This window comes from Apiospora hydei (genome assembly GCF_038363865.1).
Source record: "Apiospora hydei strain CBS 114990 chromosome Unknown utg000010l_segment0_segment0, whole genome shotgun sequence".
Classification (NCBI taxonomy): domain Eukaryota; kingdom Fungi; phylum Ascomycota; class Sordariomycetes; order Amphisphaeriales; family Apiosporaceae; genus Apiospora; species Apiospora hydei.
In genome coordinates, this window is record NW_027117369.1 from 1,178,129 (window position 1) to 1,194,542 (window position 16,414).

At 54.9% G+C, this 16,414-nt stretch overlaps 6 protein-coding genes across 6 annotated transcripts; 3 read left to right on the forward strand and 3 right to left on the reverse strand.

Moving 5' to 3' along the window:
- Positions 1 to 155: 155 nt before the first annotated feature.
- PG997_014545 (major facilitator superfamily domain-containing protein 5) lies at positions 156 to 2,064 on the forward strand (the record flags this gene model as incomplete). Its single annotated transcript, XM_066818859.1, has 6 exons — positions 156 to 407; positions 486 to 775; positions 823 to 940; positions 1,040 to 1,739; positions 1,814 to 1,950; positions 2,011 to 2,064. The coding sequence occupies 6 exons, from the start codon at positions 156 to 158 to the stop codon at positions 2,062 to 2,064; spliced, it is 1,551 nt and encodes a 516-aa protein (XP_066661047.1).
- Positions 2,065 to 5,425: 3,361 nt separating this feature from the next.
- PG997_014546 (CNT family concentrative nucleoside transporter) lies at positions 5,426 to 7,487 on the forward strand (the record flags this gene model as incomplete). The annotated part of the gene is made up of 3 exons (XM_066818860.1): positions 5,426 to 5,838; positions 5,901 to 7,233; positions 7,305 to 7,487. The coding sequence occupies 3 exons, from the start codon at positions 5,426 to 5,428 to the stop codon at positions 7,485 to 7,487; spliced, it is 1,929 nt and encodes a 642-aa protein (XP_066661048.1).
- Positions 7,488 to 8,078: 591 nt separating this feature from the next.
- On the reverse strand, positions 8,079 to 8,936 carry PG997_014547 (uncharacterized protein; the record flags this gene model as incomplete). Its single annotated transcript, XM_066818861.1, has 1 exon — positions 8,079 to 8,936. One exon carries the CDS (start codon positions 8,934 to 8,936, stop codon positions 8,079 to 8,081), a length of 858 nt encoding a protein of 285 aa, XP_066661049.1.
- Positions 8,937 to 9,573: 637 nt separating this feature from the next.
- On the reverse strand, positions 9,574 to 11,923 carry PG997_014548 (uncharacterized protein; the record flags this gene model as incomplete). The annotated part of the gene is made up of 3 exons (XM_066818862.1): positions 9,574 to 9,885; positions 9,942 to 10,680; positions 10,743 to 11,923. 3 exons carry the CDS (start codon positions 11,921 to 11,923, stop codon positions 9,574 to 9,576), a joined length of 2,232 nt encoding a protein of 743 aa, XP_066661050.1.
- Positions 11,924 to 12,998: 1,075 nt separating this feature from the next.
- Positions 12,999 to 15,176, forward strand: PG997_014549 (uncharacterized protein; the record flags this gene model as incomplete). The annotated part of the gene is made up of 1 exon (XM_066818863.1): positions 12,999 to 15,176. One exon carries the CDS (start codon positions 12,999 to 13,001, stop codon positions 15,174 to 15,176), a length of 2,178 nt encoding a protein of 725 aa, XP_066661051.1.
- Positions 15,177 to 15,497: 321 nt separating this feature from the next.
- Positions 15,498 to 16,130, reverse strand: PG997_014550 (signal peptidase-like protein complex catalytic subunit SEC11; the record flags this gene model as incomplete). The annotated part of the gene is made up of 2 exons (XM_066818864.1): positions 15,498 to 15,935; positions 16,050 to 16,130. 2 exons carry the CDS (start codon positions 16,128 to 16,130, stop codon positions 15,498 to 15,500), a joined length of 519 nt encoding a protein of 172 aa, XP_066661052.1.
- Between the last annotated feature and the right edge of the window lie 284 nt (positions 16,131 to 16,414).

Below are 16,414 nucleotides of genomic sequence, written 5' to 3' on the forward strand. Positions count from 1 at the left end.
TTGGAATGGGGGCGTTGAAGGGATGTCTTACACACTTCATCACACTCAAAATCCCCAATGGCCAAACATACACTTGAGATGTGCGGCCCTGTTCTTCGCATTCTGCCTTGTCTGCTTCGCGGGCAATACCACTGTAGCAAGGCACACTCGTCAGAATGTGGTTTCTCGACATCTATTGGACATCTCTCCTGATCCTGGTGCCGTGCGTGACCTTGGTGCTGGGGCGCAACATCGTCCTTCGCACATTCGGTCGATTTTCAACAAACACTGTCGTCGCGGCCACGAAAAAAGGAGGCTGCGAGGAGGAGGGAGAGGATGTTGAACGACGCGATACAGAAGCAGCGGGGAAGTTTCGATGGCTGTTCCTGCGAGTCTACCTGCTCGTCATGGGGTCGGAATGGCTTCAGGTAAGAGTTGAACCTTCAACACCGAGCCTAGCCGTGACGAAATCTTGAGACTGATAAGCACTCTTCTTGAATCTTTAGGGCCCTTATATGTACACCTTCCTGAAAGACGAAAAGAACTACCCCGACAGGACAGTGGCGCTGCTGTACATGGCCGCCTACATCTCCGCCGCCATCTCAGCCCCCCTGACGGGCTACCTCGCCGACCGGATCGGCCGGCGGACCGCGTGTCTGGCCTACTGCGCCATCCACTCGCTCGCCTCGCTGTCGGTCCTGTCGAGCGCGCTCAGCGTGATCCTCGCGGGCCGGATCCTTGCGGGCGTGGGCACGACGCTGCTCTGGTCCGTGTTTGAGAGCTGGATGGTCGCCGAGTACAACGCGCGGGGCGGCTTCGGGGAGAAGGGGTGCTCCCGCTGAGCGCCATGTACGGCGTCATGACGACGTATAATTGCATCACGGCGATCTTGGCGGGGCTCGTGGCGCATTGCGTCGTGTTGGCGCTCGGGTCCAAGACGCATTTGTTCATTCTGGCCTTGGTACGTGACTGGCCTCCCTACAACAACGTTGACTGAATTACATGGGTTCTTCATAATGATGGAGAGGAAAGATTAGACAGACCTAACCGAACTCTCTAGATCTTGGATTCTACTGCGGCTATCATGATACTGCGGACCTGGACAGAAAACCGAGGAGGTGCTGGAAACAGCAAGCAACTACAACAACCTCACGACGAGAATACTGATGCGGTCGATTCACTAGGAGACAGGCTACTTGACTCCCTTAAGAATGTTCGAGTATGGGTCCTCAGCTTGGTCTCTTGTTGCTTCGAGGGCACGATCTTCCTATTCATGTACTACTGGCCCGGCGCGCTCCAAGGCGCCCACGACCATCACAGCAATACCGACTCAGGAGCAACCCCTGGCCACCAACTGCCCTTCGGCGTCATCTTCGCCTCTTTCATGGCCATCATGGTACTGGGCGCTCTTCTATTCGATATCCTCATGACCCGACAACAGCACGGAAAGAAAGAGAGCGGCGACACCACAACCACCACTACCCTCCACCAACAATACCTCCCCATTGGCCTCCTGGCAGTCGCCCTTCTCCTGGGCGGACTGGGCTTTCTGGGGGCCGCGTTCTTTGCCCACCAGGAAGCATCGCTGCTCTGCGTCTTCCTCCTGCTCGAGGCCGGCAACGGCCTGTACGTGCCCAGCATGGGCTACCAGCGCAGCCAGGTCGTCAGCGACGCGCGGAGGGCTAGTGTGTATGGGTTCATGAACATGCCCCTGTTCGTGTTCGTCGCGCTCGCGCTCGTTACGACCAATGGAGCTCAAGGTGAGTCTTTGTTCTCTTTCATTTTCCTTCTCTCTCCCCCTTTTGGTATCTCCCTGGCTTATAGATGAACACAGTGGATGATCATAGGCATATCGTTTTCGTCCTATGCGCGGTGCTACTATTCGCGGCCGGTCTGGGCGCGTTTGTCGGACTACGTGTGCGCTCTTCCCCGGAGAAGGAGTATGAGGAGATTAAGGGGACAGATGTCAACGTTCATTCCGAGAGTGACTCAACAGAACGAGTCACCTGAGTCTGACTACCTGATTGTGAGGACATGTGCATCGCGCACTTTCCCCGGCGGCTTAGCAACATTGCGCCCATTTGAGCTTGTTAGGGAGGGACGGCCCCTACCGAGCATCCCGTTCAGTAGTTATCACCATCATCACCACCGGACTTAGTAGCCCGGGTCGCAACGGTGGTCCTGAACGCCTCCGTATACGACATATTGCGCGGGAGTCTATATGGCAGCTTCTGGCGGACGAAGGATTGCCGGTCCTGCGCTATCCACTGCTTATTGGCATTCACATATGTAGATACGATTAATATGCGTATATAGAATTCTAATAGTGAAGCAATTTGAGTTTGACGCCAATAGCAATGGAGTTGGATCCGGTTGGTGTGACTATGATGCTTCTTCTCTACGACTCTGGGGGGATGAACTAGCCGAAACCATTGGCATTGATGGCGGGAAAGTCGGAGATAAGGCCGATTTGGGCCAAGGTTGTTGAAGGATCTCGGTTGCTGAACCGTAAACGGCATCAAGTACAAGCTTGCATGCACGCTTCGAGATGGCCCAGACTCATCAAGTCGCTGTGCCGTCTCTGGAGCTATGTGGGCGAGTGGGGGAATAAGCAAGGAGGGAAGATCTGGAGGAGGAACTACTCACCAGACTACCTACCAGAATACGGTACCGTGGTAAGTAGACTCGACTCTCTCTGTTAGCTGTCTCACGTGCTGACCAGCCGAGTTAGGCAGGTCATACCTGGACGTTCCTAGTGGCCCGAACCCGCGGGAGGCGGCCTCGCTATCGCGGCCACCAAGCTGCCATAAGTCGCCAATGGAACGCCAGAAATCCCATTCTGGGACTAGGGACAGGGGTACTTGCATTTGAGGCCGTCTGCCACATCTGATCCAATACAATGGAAACCTCCATAATCGTTCTCGCCTCAAACCATTGTCAGCTGAAGTCTGTCCATTGTAACGTGGCAGCCGTTGGGTTGGGATTGGGTTCGCTAGATTCAATGAGTCAATGAGTGAAGTACGGAGTATTGTGGCATGTTTGCTTGGGCTGCTTAGGCAAGTAGCTAGGTTTTATCAGCGCATTTTTACATGATGACAGATACAAGTCTACAAGGTATCTTTAGCAATCCTTCTTGACGAGTGGGAGTCAGAGTCAATCGTGGTAGATAAAGCAGTTCTAATAAATGTCTACGCGGCAATGGATGATGGCTGAAATGCAGATACAGAGGTTGCAGTAAATGTCGATCGGAATCGCCGTTCGGACCGCAGTCATTTTCAAGCCCCGTTACATCTGCCGGTTCAGGGATTCTTTTGGCCAATCGTCACCAACAGAGATATCAGGCCAGGGCCCGTCAGCACGACTCAGCTTGGAAATTGCCAACTGTCTGTTGGGTCTGCCATCCTCCCTTATCTATCGAAATGTCCATGTCTGATATTCCTGCCACTTTCCCGAGATTGCTTAGATAAGAAATGCTGGAAGCAAAGGCCAACGGATGACCTGGTTGCCCGGCAAAAAAGAATGTTGAATGTGCTCTCGCTCGCTCGTAGCGACGATACAGAAGCCCCTCGTGTGCCTCCTTCCTTGATATGGAGTGTTTCCCCACAAGAAAAATAAGTTTTTTCTCCCTCTCGGGCTTGGCATTACCTAGAGACACGACGTTTCCCCATCTAACTCAGCGTGAATCGGCCCAGGAGAGGGAAGAGGGAGAGGGGAAGCAGTGATTCCTTCATTTTTCTTTCCTCGGGACGTGCTGTTAGATATCGCATCCCCTTGATTCCCGATCGGCCGTGGACGCATCTTCCTAGTGTAGTAGGTCGCATGCGCGTTTGATTGATAGCCCACAACCAAAACCCCGGAGAATCTGGGGTAGCTGGGCGCGCATCAATCGCAATGGTAATCTGATAACTTTACAGCCCTTTGGCACAGGCGCTGCCGACGGCATGCGTCGGGGCGGTCAAGAAAAGCTGGCTTTGCCACTGTGATAAGGGTATGACGCTACTGGGACAGGGGGCCGGCTTGGCTCCTGGCTTGGCCTGGCTGGCTCGTCAGGGGACCTGCTGGTTGGGGACTTGGGGGGGGAACTGACATGGACCGACAAGGGGCCACTGGCCAAAAACACAGGCGCTATTTCCCTTATCAGCGCCCAGCAGGCACAAAGACGACAGTACTCGACAGAAAAGCCAAGGATGCCGGATTGTTTCACTGGCTTGCGGCTCGAGGAGTGACCGCCATTGGACACTTGCGCCAATTCCCTCTTCCAGCGCTCTTACTACTAAGCATAAGAAACAGTTTGATTGGAAGGACTGGGGGTTGGGAGGCTGGTGGCTGGATGGAGGGAACCCTTGCAGTTTGCTTTTTGCTTTCTTATACGGGAGCTAATAAGTTGCGCAACACACATGTAGCAGCAGCAGCAGCAGCACAAGTGGCAGCCGGCGAGCAGCAAGCAGAAACGGCTACCAGCCTCCGAGCCTGACAGGCAAACTTTCGAGAACAACAGTTTCGTGTTCATGGTTCGCGGCAATGTTTACCTTACCAGTATGGCAATCTGGTTTAAATAGCGACAGGAGCCTCTTTCGATCCCGTCACCCAGCTTGTGTCTGAATGTAAGCGGGATCGATATTTGCCAGTGCAAGTACTCCGTAGGCAGGCTCCCTGTGTGACGGTGAGATTCCGAGGCATGGCAATCACCGTGTCGCTTCCCCAAATCGTCACCGAACCAGGCTACCTGCCTTGCCTGCCTACCAATCCCTACCTACCCCCAGACTCTCGCTATCATTGGAAGTTGTCCATGGGCGTGATGATCCTGGCCCATCTTCAGCTCTCACGGCGGCGCAGAGTCTCATCCCTCCTGCCCTCCTCCGCACATCCCCGGTTGGCCACCCTAGCCACCTTGCTCAGAGATAGGACAACCTTCCGCTTCCAGAAAGACCCCATTCCCTAGGGCAAACCGGCAGCAATCTAGCCCGCGCGATCAGCAGCTCGGCCCAGTACGACGCCGGCGGCCAATGGAAAGGCTTTGCTCGTCTTTTTTTCGGTGGGTAAGCGTTAGATGTGGGCGACACCTGCAGAGGTTCCCATCAGGTCCTGCTAGGGTCCCAGTAGGTCCCCTTCTTGCCCCAGCACCAGCGTGCATCCTATTAAACCGAGGCCATACCCGCACACACACGCGCAACCTTTTTCCCAGTATGCATGCAGGTCAGATAGATCAGCAGCTTCGTCCCCCTCTCCCAGTTGCGACTCTCTGCGCGCGAGTAAGGTGATCCGACGACGACAGACTCCCTCTCTCTGTCAGGTCAACCCGTTCCGCGCTTCCTTCTTCGGCTGCGGCATTGCCACCCACTCAGCAACTCCCGTCCGTGTGTGTTGCTGTCGGTCTCGAGTCGGTAACATACGCCACAGCCGCGCAACCCCAACAAGACCCGTTCTTGTTTCCTTGGACTGAAAAATGAACACCACCAAGGAAGTTTTCGGGCGCGAGGGCCACAACGCCTCTCTTCAGCATGGTGTTGACATTAACCCCGATCCGGCCCTGGACTATGCCCATGAGCACCGTCATGAGCACACCAACCACGGAGGGGCTGCCGCTGCCCACAAGGACCACTTGGGCCAGCACGATGAGGTCGTATACTCGGCAGGTACCACGGATAAGAGCCATGACCTGATGGACAAGCCATCCCAGGATTACACCACTCACAAGCTGCGCGACACCGCGGCCGAGAAGTCGGTCGACGAGGAGAGCGGCAGAGTGGGAGCCGTTGACGAGACGGAGGAGAGTACTGGCCGGAAATGGACTTGGAAGAGATTCTACCGGAGGTTCCGACTCTTCGTCCACATCTTCATCTGGCTCTTCTTCACCGAGTACGTATCCGAACTTGTGATCTCACTCTATCTGGGGGCATTCATAGTAACCCAGATTCTAGATGGTGGATCGTTGGTCTGGTGTTCCACCGCAACGATGGCCTTGGCTGGCTTATACCGTTCCTGCTGTACCTCGCCGTCAGTCTGCGCATACTCACACTATGGGTGCCCGCGTCCTTGTTCATGAGGCCTGTTCGTTTTGTTTGGGACAACACCGTCGTCAGGCTTTACAACGTCATCCCCAGCAAGTTGCACCAGCCCCTTGCCGCTGCCGGAACCGTGGCCGTCTTCCTGGTCGGATCCTTCGTCCCCGAAGAGACTGGCGAGAACACACGCGCCAACCGCGCCGTCTCTCTTGCTGGCCTTGTCGTCATGATCATCGTTATGTACGGTACTTCTCGCAAGCGCTCGAAGATTCCCTGGCACACCGTGATTGGAGGCATGCTGTCGCAGTTCGTTATTGCCGTCTTCGTGCTGCGAACCAAGACTGGTTACGACATCTTCAACTTCATCTCGTTCCTTGCCAGAACGCTGCTGGGCTTTGCCGGCCAGGGTTTGGCATTCCTGACGAATGACGATGTTCCCAAGCTGACTTGGTTCCTGATCACCGTCATCCCGGCCATCATCTTCTTCGTCTCCCTGGTTTCGCTGCTGTTCCACACGGGCCTGCTCCAATGGTTCATTGGCAAATTCGCCGTCTTCTTCTTCTGGAGTCTCCGCGTTTCGGGAGCCGAGGCGGTGGTCGCTGCTGCCACTCCTTTCATCGGCCAGGGTGAATCAGCCATGTTGATTCGTCCCTTCGTTCCTCATCTCACTCTTGCCGAACTCCACCAGGTCATGACATGCGGTTTTGCTACCATTGCCGGTTCCGTCTTGATCGCCTACATCAACATGGGTCTGAACCCCCAGGTCCTGGTATCTTCCTGCATCATGTCGATCCCTGCTTCGCTGGCCATCTCCAAGATGCGATACCCCGAAACCGAGGAGACGTTGACTTCGGGCCGTGCCGTCGTCCCCGAGGATGACGAAGAGCACAAGGCTGCCAACGCGCTCCACGCGTTCGCTAACGGCGCCTGGCTCGGTCTCAAGATTGCAGGCATGATCACTTCTGTCCTGCTCTGCATCATTGCCTTCGTAGGCTTGATCAACGCCCTCTTGACCTGGTGGGGCAAGTACTGGAATATCGAGAACCCGGATCTGACTCTCCAGCTCATCTTGGGTTACCTCCTGTTCCCCGTTACGAAGCTCCTTGGAGTCGAGAACAAGGACCTGCGCACGGTTGGTGAGATTATTGGAGTCAAGATCATCACCAACGAGTTCGTCGCTTTCGACACGCTCACCAAGACCACCACTCTGAGCGAGCGCTCCCGCGTCATCGCCACCTACGCCTGCTGCGTAAGTTGATCTGAACCACGCCTTTGTGCTCCTGATATTTATGATAAATGAACTAACAATTATTGTAACAGGGTTTCGGTAACATTGGTTCTCTTGGCAACCAGATTGGCGTGCTGTCCCAGATTGCCCCTGGCCGATCCGGTGACGTTTCCCGTGTGGCTGTATCTGCTCTGATCTCCGGCATCATTGCCACCTTGACCTCCGCCTCCATTGCCGGTATGCTGTACACGCAGCAAGTGGCCAATAACACCTAAAAGAATGTTGAGTAGAATGTGGGATCATGTTTAGGAGCGTGTTAGATTATTTGATATTCCCCAAATAATGTCTGACTAGCTGCCGGATGTACCTACTGCAGTGCAACGCTGGTTCAAGATTAATGAAGAATATGAATAATAATAACCAAGACAGTAACTGTGTCCTCTTGTGCTTGAATGTCGTGACCTTATGTACTTTCATTGTTACGACTGCCATCAATGGTTTGATGTAGTTGATGCCCTCTAATTGTCTACTTCCACCGTTGGTATCACTCATGACAGCTTAGCAGTAGGGGCCAGCACCCCTGGAGATCCGACTTTCATATTACCTAAGTGTAAAGACTTGGCATATACGTGCATACATACTGGGTATCATTGATATCTACATAAGCTGTGTGTACAATTCATAGACGCACTTTGCAGTTAGTACGATACCTTCGTGATCCCAATCAAGACCCCGTCCAATAACTGTGTGCAACTGTACAAGAAGGAGAACCAAGTGAAATCCTGGTTTGGCTTCCAGCTTTCTCCCTATCAGCTGTTGGTCTTTTGGAGGAGGATGGAGCAGACCTTCGGCTCGTCTCATGGGGCTCATGCTTCGTGGTAGCCCGACCACTCCAACGTGCGCTTCGTCAACTGCTCCAGCTCCTTCGTCGTCACGAATCGAGGGGGTCGGACAAACATGTGATCCATTGCGTCCTTCTCCTTCTTATTCTCGGCGGCAGCGGCAACAGTCGATGACGAGTCCTTGCCATCGCCGTGGGGCCAGTCGGCGTACTTCTCAAAGTGGCACGTCAGGGCCAGGACGTGATGCGCCAGCTGGGTCTGGATCGTGTCGCTTACTGTTGGCGAAGAAGAAGAGATGATGGACGAAGGCGTCGGCTTCGCTTGTAGTAGCATCCGTACGGCGAGGTCGAAGTCGCGCTGGCCGTGCCGCTTGATGGTCTGGGCGCGGTACAATTCTTGCGTGGCGGCGTCGATGTGGATGATGGGGCCCCGGACGTGGGACCGGCGCACGATGGCGGTTTCGAGGAGGGGCTGGAGGGCTTCTTCGAAGAGGTTCTGGACTAGGACGCTGCCGCTGCGGGCGCGGCTGTTGTTGGTGATGAGGGTTCCGGCGTTTGCTTGTTGGGTGGTGGGGGTGGTGGTGGTGTCGTGTTCTGTTGATATCACGACCCATGGTAGGGGGTCTTGCAGCATCTTCCTGTCGTTCAGTTCGCGGCGGGCTCGGGCTTTGACGCCGGATGCATCTTTCTTGCTGTCGGTAGGGGATGTCGGCGGCGACGATGATGATGCTGCTGGCTGGAAGACGGAATACGGTATCGGATGAATGGGCGACATGAATGAGAGAGCGCCCAATAGGCGCCATGTGGCCTCCTCGGTCTCGGGCCGCTGCCTGGCGAGCAAGGCGACGTCCTCGAGACGGTGGGATGCCGTGATGCCCTCCATGATTTATCTATGTTCCCTTTTATGTCTTAGTGCAAGGGATGGAAGGCGAGGGAGGAATGCTGCTTTTGGTCTAGAAAGTGCTGGTATGACAAGTATGGGAATGCTTGTGAGTAGGTAGGTTACTGCCATTTCCTGCTCACATCTTCCCTATCCATTGGCAAACCGTCAATGTTTGTAGGACGGAAGCAGCCGTTTCGCTTTGTTCTGGGTCACAAGTATGCTCGTACAGGAATGGTTGAAAGGGAGAATCAAAAGGTTTGACACGGCCAGTCATCTTTGTGCGGTTTGCGATGGAACCTTTTGCGTGTCTGCTAGAGACAATGGGGACCAAACCGACCCATGAGAAGATGCGACGATGAATGATGGATGGTCCAGCCAGCAGTAGTGAATCAAATAACACAAGACCTTAGAGATCATTTTCATGGGATGAATCAATTTGGAGACACTCGCTGTATTATTCCTACTGTACCAAATGCGCCAAGTGAGTCGAAGTCATCCATGACTGCTCACGCCCATTAGGTAGGGGTATCATGTTATACAAAGATTATCGACATATCTGGGCCATCAACGCCGTCCGATGCAAGTCTCGAGAAGGTATGCTCGTCAACCTCTTCTGAAGGTCGTGTGTATATGCTCCTTAATAGTACTCCTCCTCATCGTCATCATAACGAGTATAATCCTCCTCGTCCTCATAAGGTTGCTCTTCCTCGTACTCCTCTTCCTCCATCGCTTCCTCCTCTTCGGGCGCGTCGGTCGGCTGGGTGTTGGCTGCGGTTGGCACATCTCCGGCCTCGCTCTCCGGCACTTCGCTATCCTCGCGGCTCTCACGCGAGCTGTCGGCGACACTACCAGGACCGCGCGACCCCTTTCTCTGACTGAATAGGTTGTTGATGGCGTCGAGGTTGATTCTCGAACTCAGAGTGTGCTTCTTCATAGCTGCCATAGCTGCCTCGCCAGGTGTACTGGCCGGCGTCAGCTGTCCTCGCCGATCCTGGGCTTCCTCACACGGTTACGTCGCTTCTTCTGCGGACCCAGTTCTTCCATTGCCTTTCTGTACTGCTTCTCCTGCTGCTTGCGGAGCCAGTCCTTGTTGGCATTCATCCAAATCTTCTCCTTCATGGCGATTTCGTCGGAGTTGAGAAGGCAGTTCTCTACCTCGGGGTCATCAGCAAACTCGTTAGGGTCAATCTCCTCGTTCATAGACAGTTGTCGTTCTTGTTGTTGTCCGCGCTCCCAAGCTGCTTTGATGCGAGCGACCAAAGCGGCATTCGCCAGTGCACGGCGATGTTCATCACTGTGAGGATCTGCAATCACTTCGGCGATTTGCCTTTCCATGAGGTCCTCGTCATGCTCCCATTCTTCGTCAAAGTTAAGAAGCGGTTCGGGATTGCGGTCGTATCGACCCCGGCCTTTCTTGCGCTTCGCGGGCGGTTCTTCTTCCGTCTCTTCCTCGCCCTCTTCTTGCTGCTGTGCATCATCGTAAGTCTCGGCAAGATGATCGACGGCTTCATCACCGGTGGGATCATCGGCGTCAAGCCCCTCTGCGACCTCCTTTTCAGGAGCGACAGCGACCTTGGGAGCAGGCGCAGGCACTTTACCGGGGTCGAAGGCATCAATCATGGTCGCACCCGTCTTCGGATCGATCGACTTGGGAAGATAATCCGAGACAGGGACTTTACCCTGGAGAAATCGGGAGGCGGTGGCGGGGGCATCAGCTGGCTTGGGGTGGGAGTCGCTCGCGGAGCTGGCGTAGTAGTACTTTGGGTCAAGGCCGGGTCCACAAGACTCATAGAAGCGTCTGCCGACTGATTATGGACTTCGTCTTCATCGAAATCTACAACACGTTTCCTCTTGCGACCGGACTCGACCCGCTCTTTCTCCAACTTCTCCTTCCAATCGTCTTGGGCCTTGTAGAAAGACGGTGGATCGTGGCGAGATTCGAGAAGTTCCTGCTTCAAGAAATCTTCAATCGTCATGTCCGAAGTATCAAGAACCCTGAATTCGTCTAGACGCTGCTCGATAGTGTGCATTGTCACCTTGACGATATAGACAATCTCTCTAACGGTTCGACGGAAGCCCCAAATTTGCGAGGCCATAGCAATACATGCGCCGCAAATGCCAGAAGGACGACGACCCATGACCATCCAGTCGAGCCCCATGCGTTGACAGAGCTTCGTTGCGGTTTCGGCTACGTCCTTGGTAAGGTCCCCAAAGTCGAGGCGGTCACAGAATCTGTAGATGAGATCCTCGGGCACAACCGAGTTGACTTTGTTGTGGCTAAAGTCGTAGATGTTGTTGAGGTCTTTGAAGACATGGCCAAGCTCATACACATTGATCTTGACCAGCTCGGCAAAGTCTATAAGCATGACGCGACAGCGTTCCTGCTTTCGGCAGGCTGCATAGAGGCAAACGGGGACAACCTTGACCATGCCACGACCCTGAATCCAATTCATGGTGACACATAGCTTGAAGACCTGCAGGCCTTCGTTCATGATGCTCTCGCTAATCCGGAGCTGATGGGAATACTGGGTCATCATGGTCTTGGCTTCTCGCACCACCTTCTCTCTGTTGTCGGTCAGGTTGCCTCCGATACGGCGCATACCTGGGCCCATAGGTCGGGAGGCGCCCTGGTCTGCTCCGATGAAGCTACCTTGGACCATGGCAGCACCGCTCGAAGTCTCTCCAAACTGAACTTCGGAGACAATGTTGGACGTGTCGATTTCACGACCACAGGCTGAACAGTATCCATCTTGGACAGGGGCTGAAGGGTCAGGACATTGCTTGTTAGGACAAATTCGCTGGGATGGTGTGACCACGTTGCTGACTGAAGCTTCCGGCACAGGGGTTAGACTTGAGGGTGTGAGGCCGGTATGGCTCCCGAGCCGGCCAATGTTTTCGCGCAAGCGGTCAAAGTGCTGAGAGCCCCGTGGCTTTATAGATGAGGGCTTTCTCGGGCCAGTCTTGTTGGCCATGAAGAAGGACGACATGGCGACCAGGGATGGGGCGTGTATGGAAGTGAAAGGTTAGAATAGGTGCTGTTGATTGCACGCAAGCAGAAATGCAAATGCAGTATCTACGCATATGAAGCCGAGCATAAATAGTAGGAGGGCTTTTGGGAGTTCAGCTCTCCTGTTCTTGCTTGACAGGTGATTTGTGAACTCTGAGCCTCCTGCCTTGCTGAACGGAGGCTGATTCTTGGCGATACGGGTGAGTCAGTGTAGTCAATGTTTTATGAATTGTTCGTTTGAGAGCGAGCCTCAAAGGCCGCCAGAAACGAAAAGACGAAGGGTAGAGCGTGGCGGTTGGACATGTAGAACGATGTCAGTTTATTTCTCCCGGCACGCGTGTAAGTGGTTCGCGATGGGTTGATGGAACTCCTTTCGTCTCTGGTGGAGTTTGGCGAGAGATGCTGGTGAAGAATGAAAATGGAGGGGCAGTTGCAAGTTTTCTGGGAGTGCCAAAAAGATCGGTCGGTTGGTTGAGTGGGGAGGATGGTGGGAATGAATTGAAAGTTCGCTTTGCTTTGGTTTGGTTCTGGGCGGGCGTTTTGCCCTGCAGAACCCTGCTCGCTGCAATTCCAGTGGCTGCCAGTTCGAGTACGCCCGTGGACAAGAAATTTTGTGACTTGTCTTTTTATTCTCTCGCGGATACTTTTTTTTTAATCAACCCAACCTCTGCGGCGACAATTGTCCAGGCGATCAGGTCAGGAAATCGCTGGATTGTTCTCATGTGGCTCGGCCGCATTAATCATACTTGCGCCCTCCAAGCTTCATGTCAATTAAGTGCTGCCTTTGCCATCTTGCACAGTGTAATTGAATTGAATCTGCTCGCGGATAAGCTACTTGCATACTTGCTCAGATAGATCTCTGGGCCCCGCTACAACACTTCTCAACCGTTAGTTGCAATAACTAGGTACATAGCCTAGAGAAAACCACCCGATTACCTTGTACCGGCGTCATAGCATAGTGCCTTACTTATTTGATCTCAAGGTCAGCACATTGGATTGCACCGAACTCTTCATCATCTTTTGTGATTCAATCCAGACCAGCGACTTCTTCGATGATGGACGGTCTCGATGATTTCGAGAAGCAATTAGCAGCCGAGAAAGCTGAACGGGAACAGGAGCGGGACCGCAAGCATCACAAGCACCGCCACCACCATCGTCGCGAACGCGAAGACGACGGAGAAGAAGGCCACAGGCACAAACGATCGCGACGCTCCCCAGACGACAACAAGGACGAGCGAAAAGAACACAGGAGGCGCGAGCATCGCGACCACCACGAGCACCGCGAACATCGCGAGCACCGCGAACATCGCGAGCACCGCGAACATCGCGAGCACCGCGAACATCGCGAGCATCGCGAACACCGCCATGGCCGCTCCCATCGGCATCGCAGCGACGCCGGCGAGCTTGAGACCGAGACGCATCTGAAGACTTCAGACCCCAAGGGCGATCTTCCATTGCCAGACGAAGAGACCCCTACTACGACCAAGAAACTCGTCCGAGATGATTGGATGTCGGCGCCCTCGGCGCTGGGTGTCGATTACACGCAGAAAGGCGCCAAACGCGAGAAGACGCCGCCGCCCAAACAAGAGCCGAAACGAGCTGTTCATGCTCGGGAAGTCAACGCGGCGGAACTGAATCAACTCAACGAGGGAAAGTCATGGAGTGAGATGGAGCTACCAGCACAGCATGATGTCGAATACATATTTGGCGACGATGGGTCGCAATGGAGAATGACGAAGCTCAAGGCCGTCTACGCCTTGGCAGAACAGACCGGTCGCCCCGTAGATGAGGTGGCCATTGAGAGGTTTGGAGGTCTCCGCGAATTCGACGATGCTCGCGAGGAGAGAACAGAGCTGGATAGGCGGAGGACCTATGGCAAGGGCTACGTAGGCAAGGAGAAGCCGAGCGGCGAGCTGTTCCAGGAAAGGAAGCTCGAAGCGGGCGTCCATCGGGCAGCCCAACAACCGACTAATCCTCAAGAAAGTGCCGACAACATTGCTCATGCTGTTGCCATGGCGAATGAGAGCGACGACGAGCAGGCACCAGCTACCAGGATCGACCAGACGATGTTGAACAAGATGCGAGCGCAAATGATGAAGGCAAAGCTACGAAAGGCCCCTGACGCCGCCAAACTCGAGGCTGAGTACAATCAGGCGGCTGCTGCTTATGTCAAACAAGGACCGGCGCCGGTGGTTCTCAACGCAATGGATAACCGCATGCTGGCTGGGACACGCGCCGAAGCGAAGGCGATCGATACAAAGCGCGGAAGAGAGCGTGGCTTAGTGGAGGAAAACACCGAGATGACTATCGATGACATGGTGCGGGAGGAGCGACGAACCCGTGGCCAGACTGGCGGCGAGGGTCTCCGACTGGCCGAACGCATTGCCAAGGACGGCAAATTCGACAATGACCTGGACTACATGGACGAAAATGCGGAGAAGCTCGCCAAGCGAGTTCAGAAGTCCGAGATCAACCTCAAAAACTCGGCCATCGGTGATTTCCAAAAGATCAACAAGATCCTCGACCGCTGCCAGCTCTGCCACCACGAAGACCGCGACCAGCTGCCGGTCGCCCCGATAGTGTCTCTAGCCACGCGCGTCTACCTCACCCTACCGACGGAGCCGGAGCTGGCCGAGGGCGGCGCCGTCATCGTGCCCATCCAGCACCGCACAAACCTCCTGGAGTGCGACGACGACGAGTGGGAGGAGATCCGCAACTTCATGAAGTGCCTAACGCGCATGTACCACGAGCAGGGGCGCGAGGTGGTCTTCTACGAGAACGCGGCGACGCCGCACAAGCACATGCACGCGGCCATGCAGGCCGTGCCCATCCCGTACGAGCAGGGCGACACGGCCCCCGCCTTCTTCAAGGAGGCCATGCTCACGGCCGACGAGGAGTGGTCGCAGCACAAGAAGATCATCGACACGGGCAAGGCTTCCCGCGACGGGCTCGGCAAGCTGGCGTTCCGCCGGTCCATCGCCAAGGAGGCCCCCTATTTCCACGTCTGGTTCACGCTCGACGGCGGCCTGGGCCACGTCGTCGAAGACGCCAATCGCTGGCCCCGCGGCGATTTGTTTGCTCGCGAGATCATTGGCGGCATGCTGGATGTGGGGCCCGATGTTATCAAGAAGCAGGGCCGCTGGTATAAAGGGGATCCCAGGGCCGACATGTTCAAGAAGCGATGGCGCAAGTTCGACTGGACTCGTGTGCTTGCTGACGACGCTGCTGCTTGAGCAGTTCACTTGTATACTTACAAACACCATAATACCCCTGGCGCATACCCATGTAGGCACACTACTGCAGGAACTTGTAAATTGAATATAATCCGATCCCTTCCTGCCATTGCTTTTGTCAATGCGACCTTTTGTGCATATGTATCGTCGTGAATGCGTGATTTTGAAGGGCTATATATCACAGTCAAACTGCCATACGAACAAAGGTTGGGTATCTTGAGTAAATTGTGACTTTTGCTTGTTTTTACAGATTGCAGTTTTCCGAGTCCAGGCTCTCTCTGCCGCCTCTCTCTGCCGCCCATCTATGCCCGTCCCTCTCTCTCATTCCCTCTGCAGCACGACGAGCAGGCCCATGATGCCCAGCATGACCGTCTTGAGCCAGGGGTGCTCGCTGAGCATGATGGTGACGTAGCCGACGAAGGGGATGTAGCCAAAGACGCTGCCGATGATGTCCTTGCGCTCGAGGTAGTCCTGGCCGCGGGCGTAGAGCTCGGTGTCGTCGGCGGCGTTGTTGTCGCCCTTGGTGAGGAGCTTGGCGTGCTCGCCGGTGCCGAACTTGCGCACGACGCGGTGCACGATGGGGATGTCCTTGTCCTTGACGTTGTACACGACGATCTCGCCCACGTCCGTCTCGGCCACGAGGTTCCGGTTCCAGAGGAAGAGCAGGTCGCCGCGCTGGAAGGCGGGTTCCATGGAGCCGGACAGGACGACGACGATGGGCGAGGGGGAGTCGGAGATTACGGAGAGGCCTTTCCACATCTGTTATATGGGGGCGCAACTTGTTAACTGGACCGTTCTTTGAATTGTCTTGCAGAGCGTAGACTGGGATGCGACGTTGTGGGCGCATGCAATTTGGAGGGACAGCTTGCTTACCATGAAGGCTGTGGAGAGAATGAGACCAAAGTTCAGCACTTGGGCGGCCAATTGCCGCGGGTTCTGGAGGCCGGACAGCATTTTTGGTTTGGGATTTATTCAACTGCTCGTCTCCCGAGCAGAGGGAGGAATGTGTGGTCGGTCGTGCTGGGGTTGTCTTGGGGAGAGTGGTGGTGGTTAATGCAATTCAATACTGGAGCTATCCGGCGATTGCCCAGATCTCGGAGGTGGTAATCTTATCGCAGGAGCTCGAGGTGTGAGGTGTCCTTAGCAGCAGAGCAGTGCTAGGCTGCCTGTTGTGCTAAGCTGAGGATCCCCTGTCCCCTGTGCTGCCTGCGCTAAAATGGCTGGCAGCTGGCAAGACA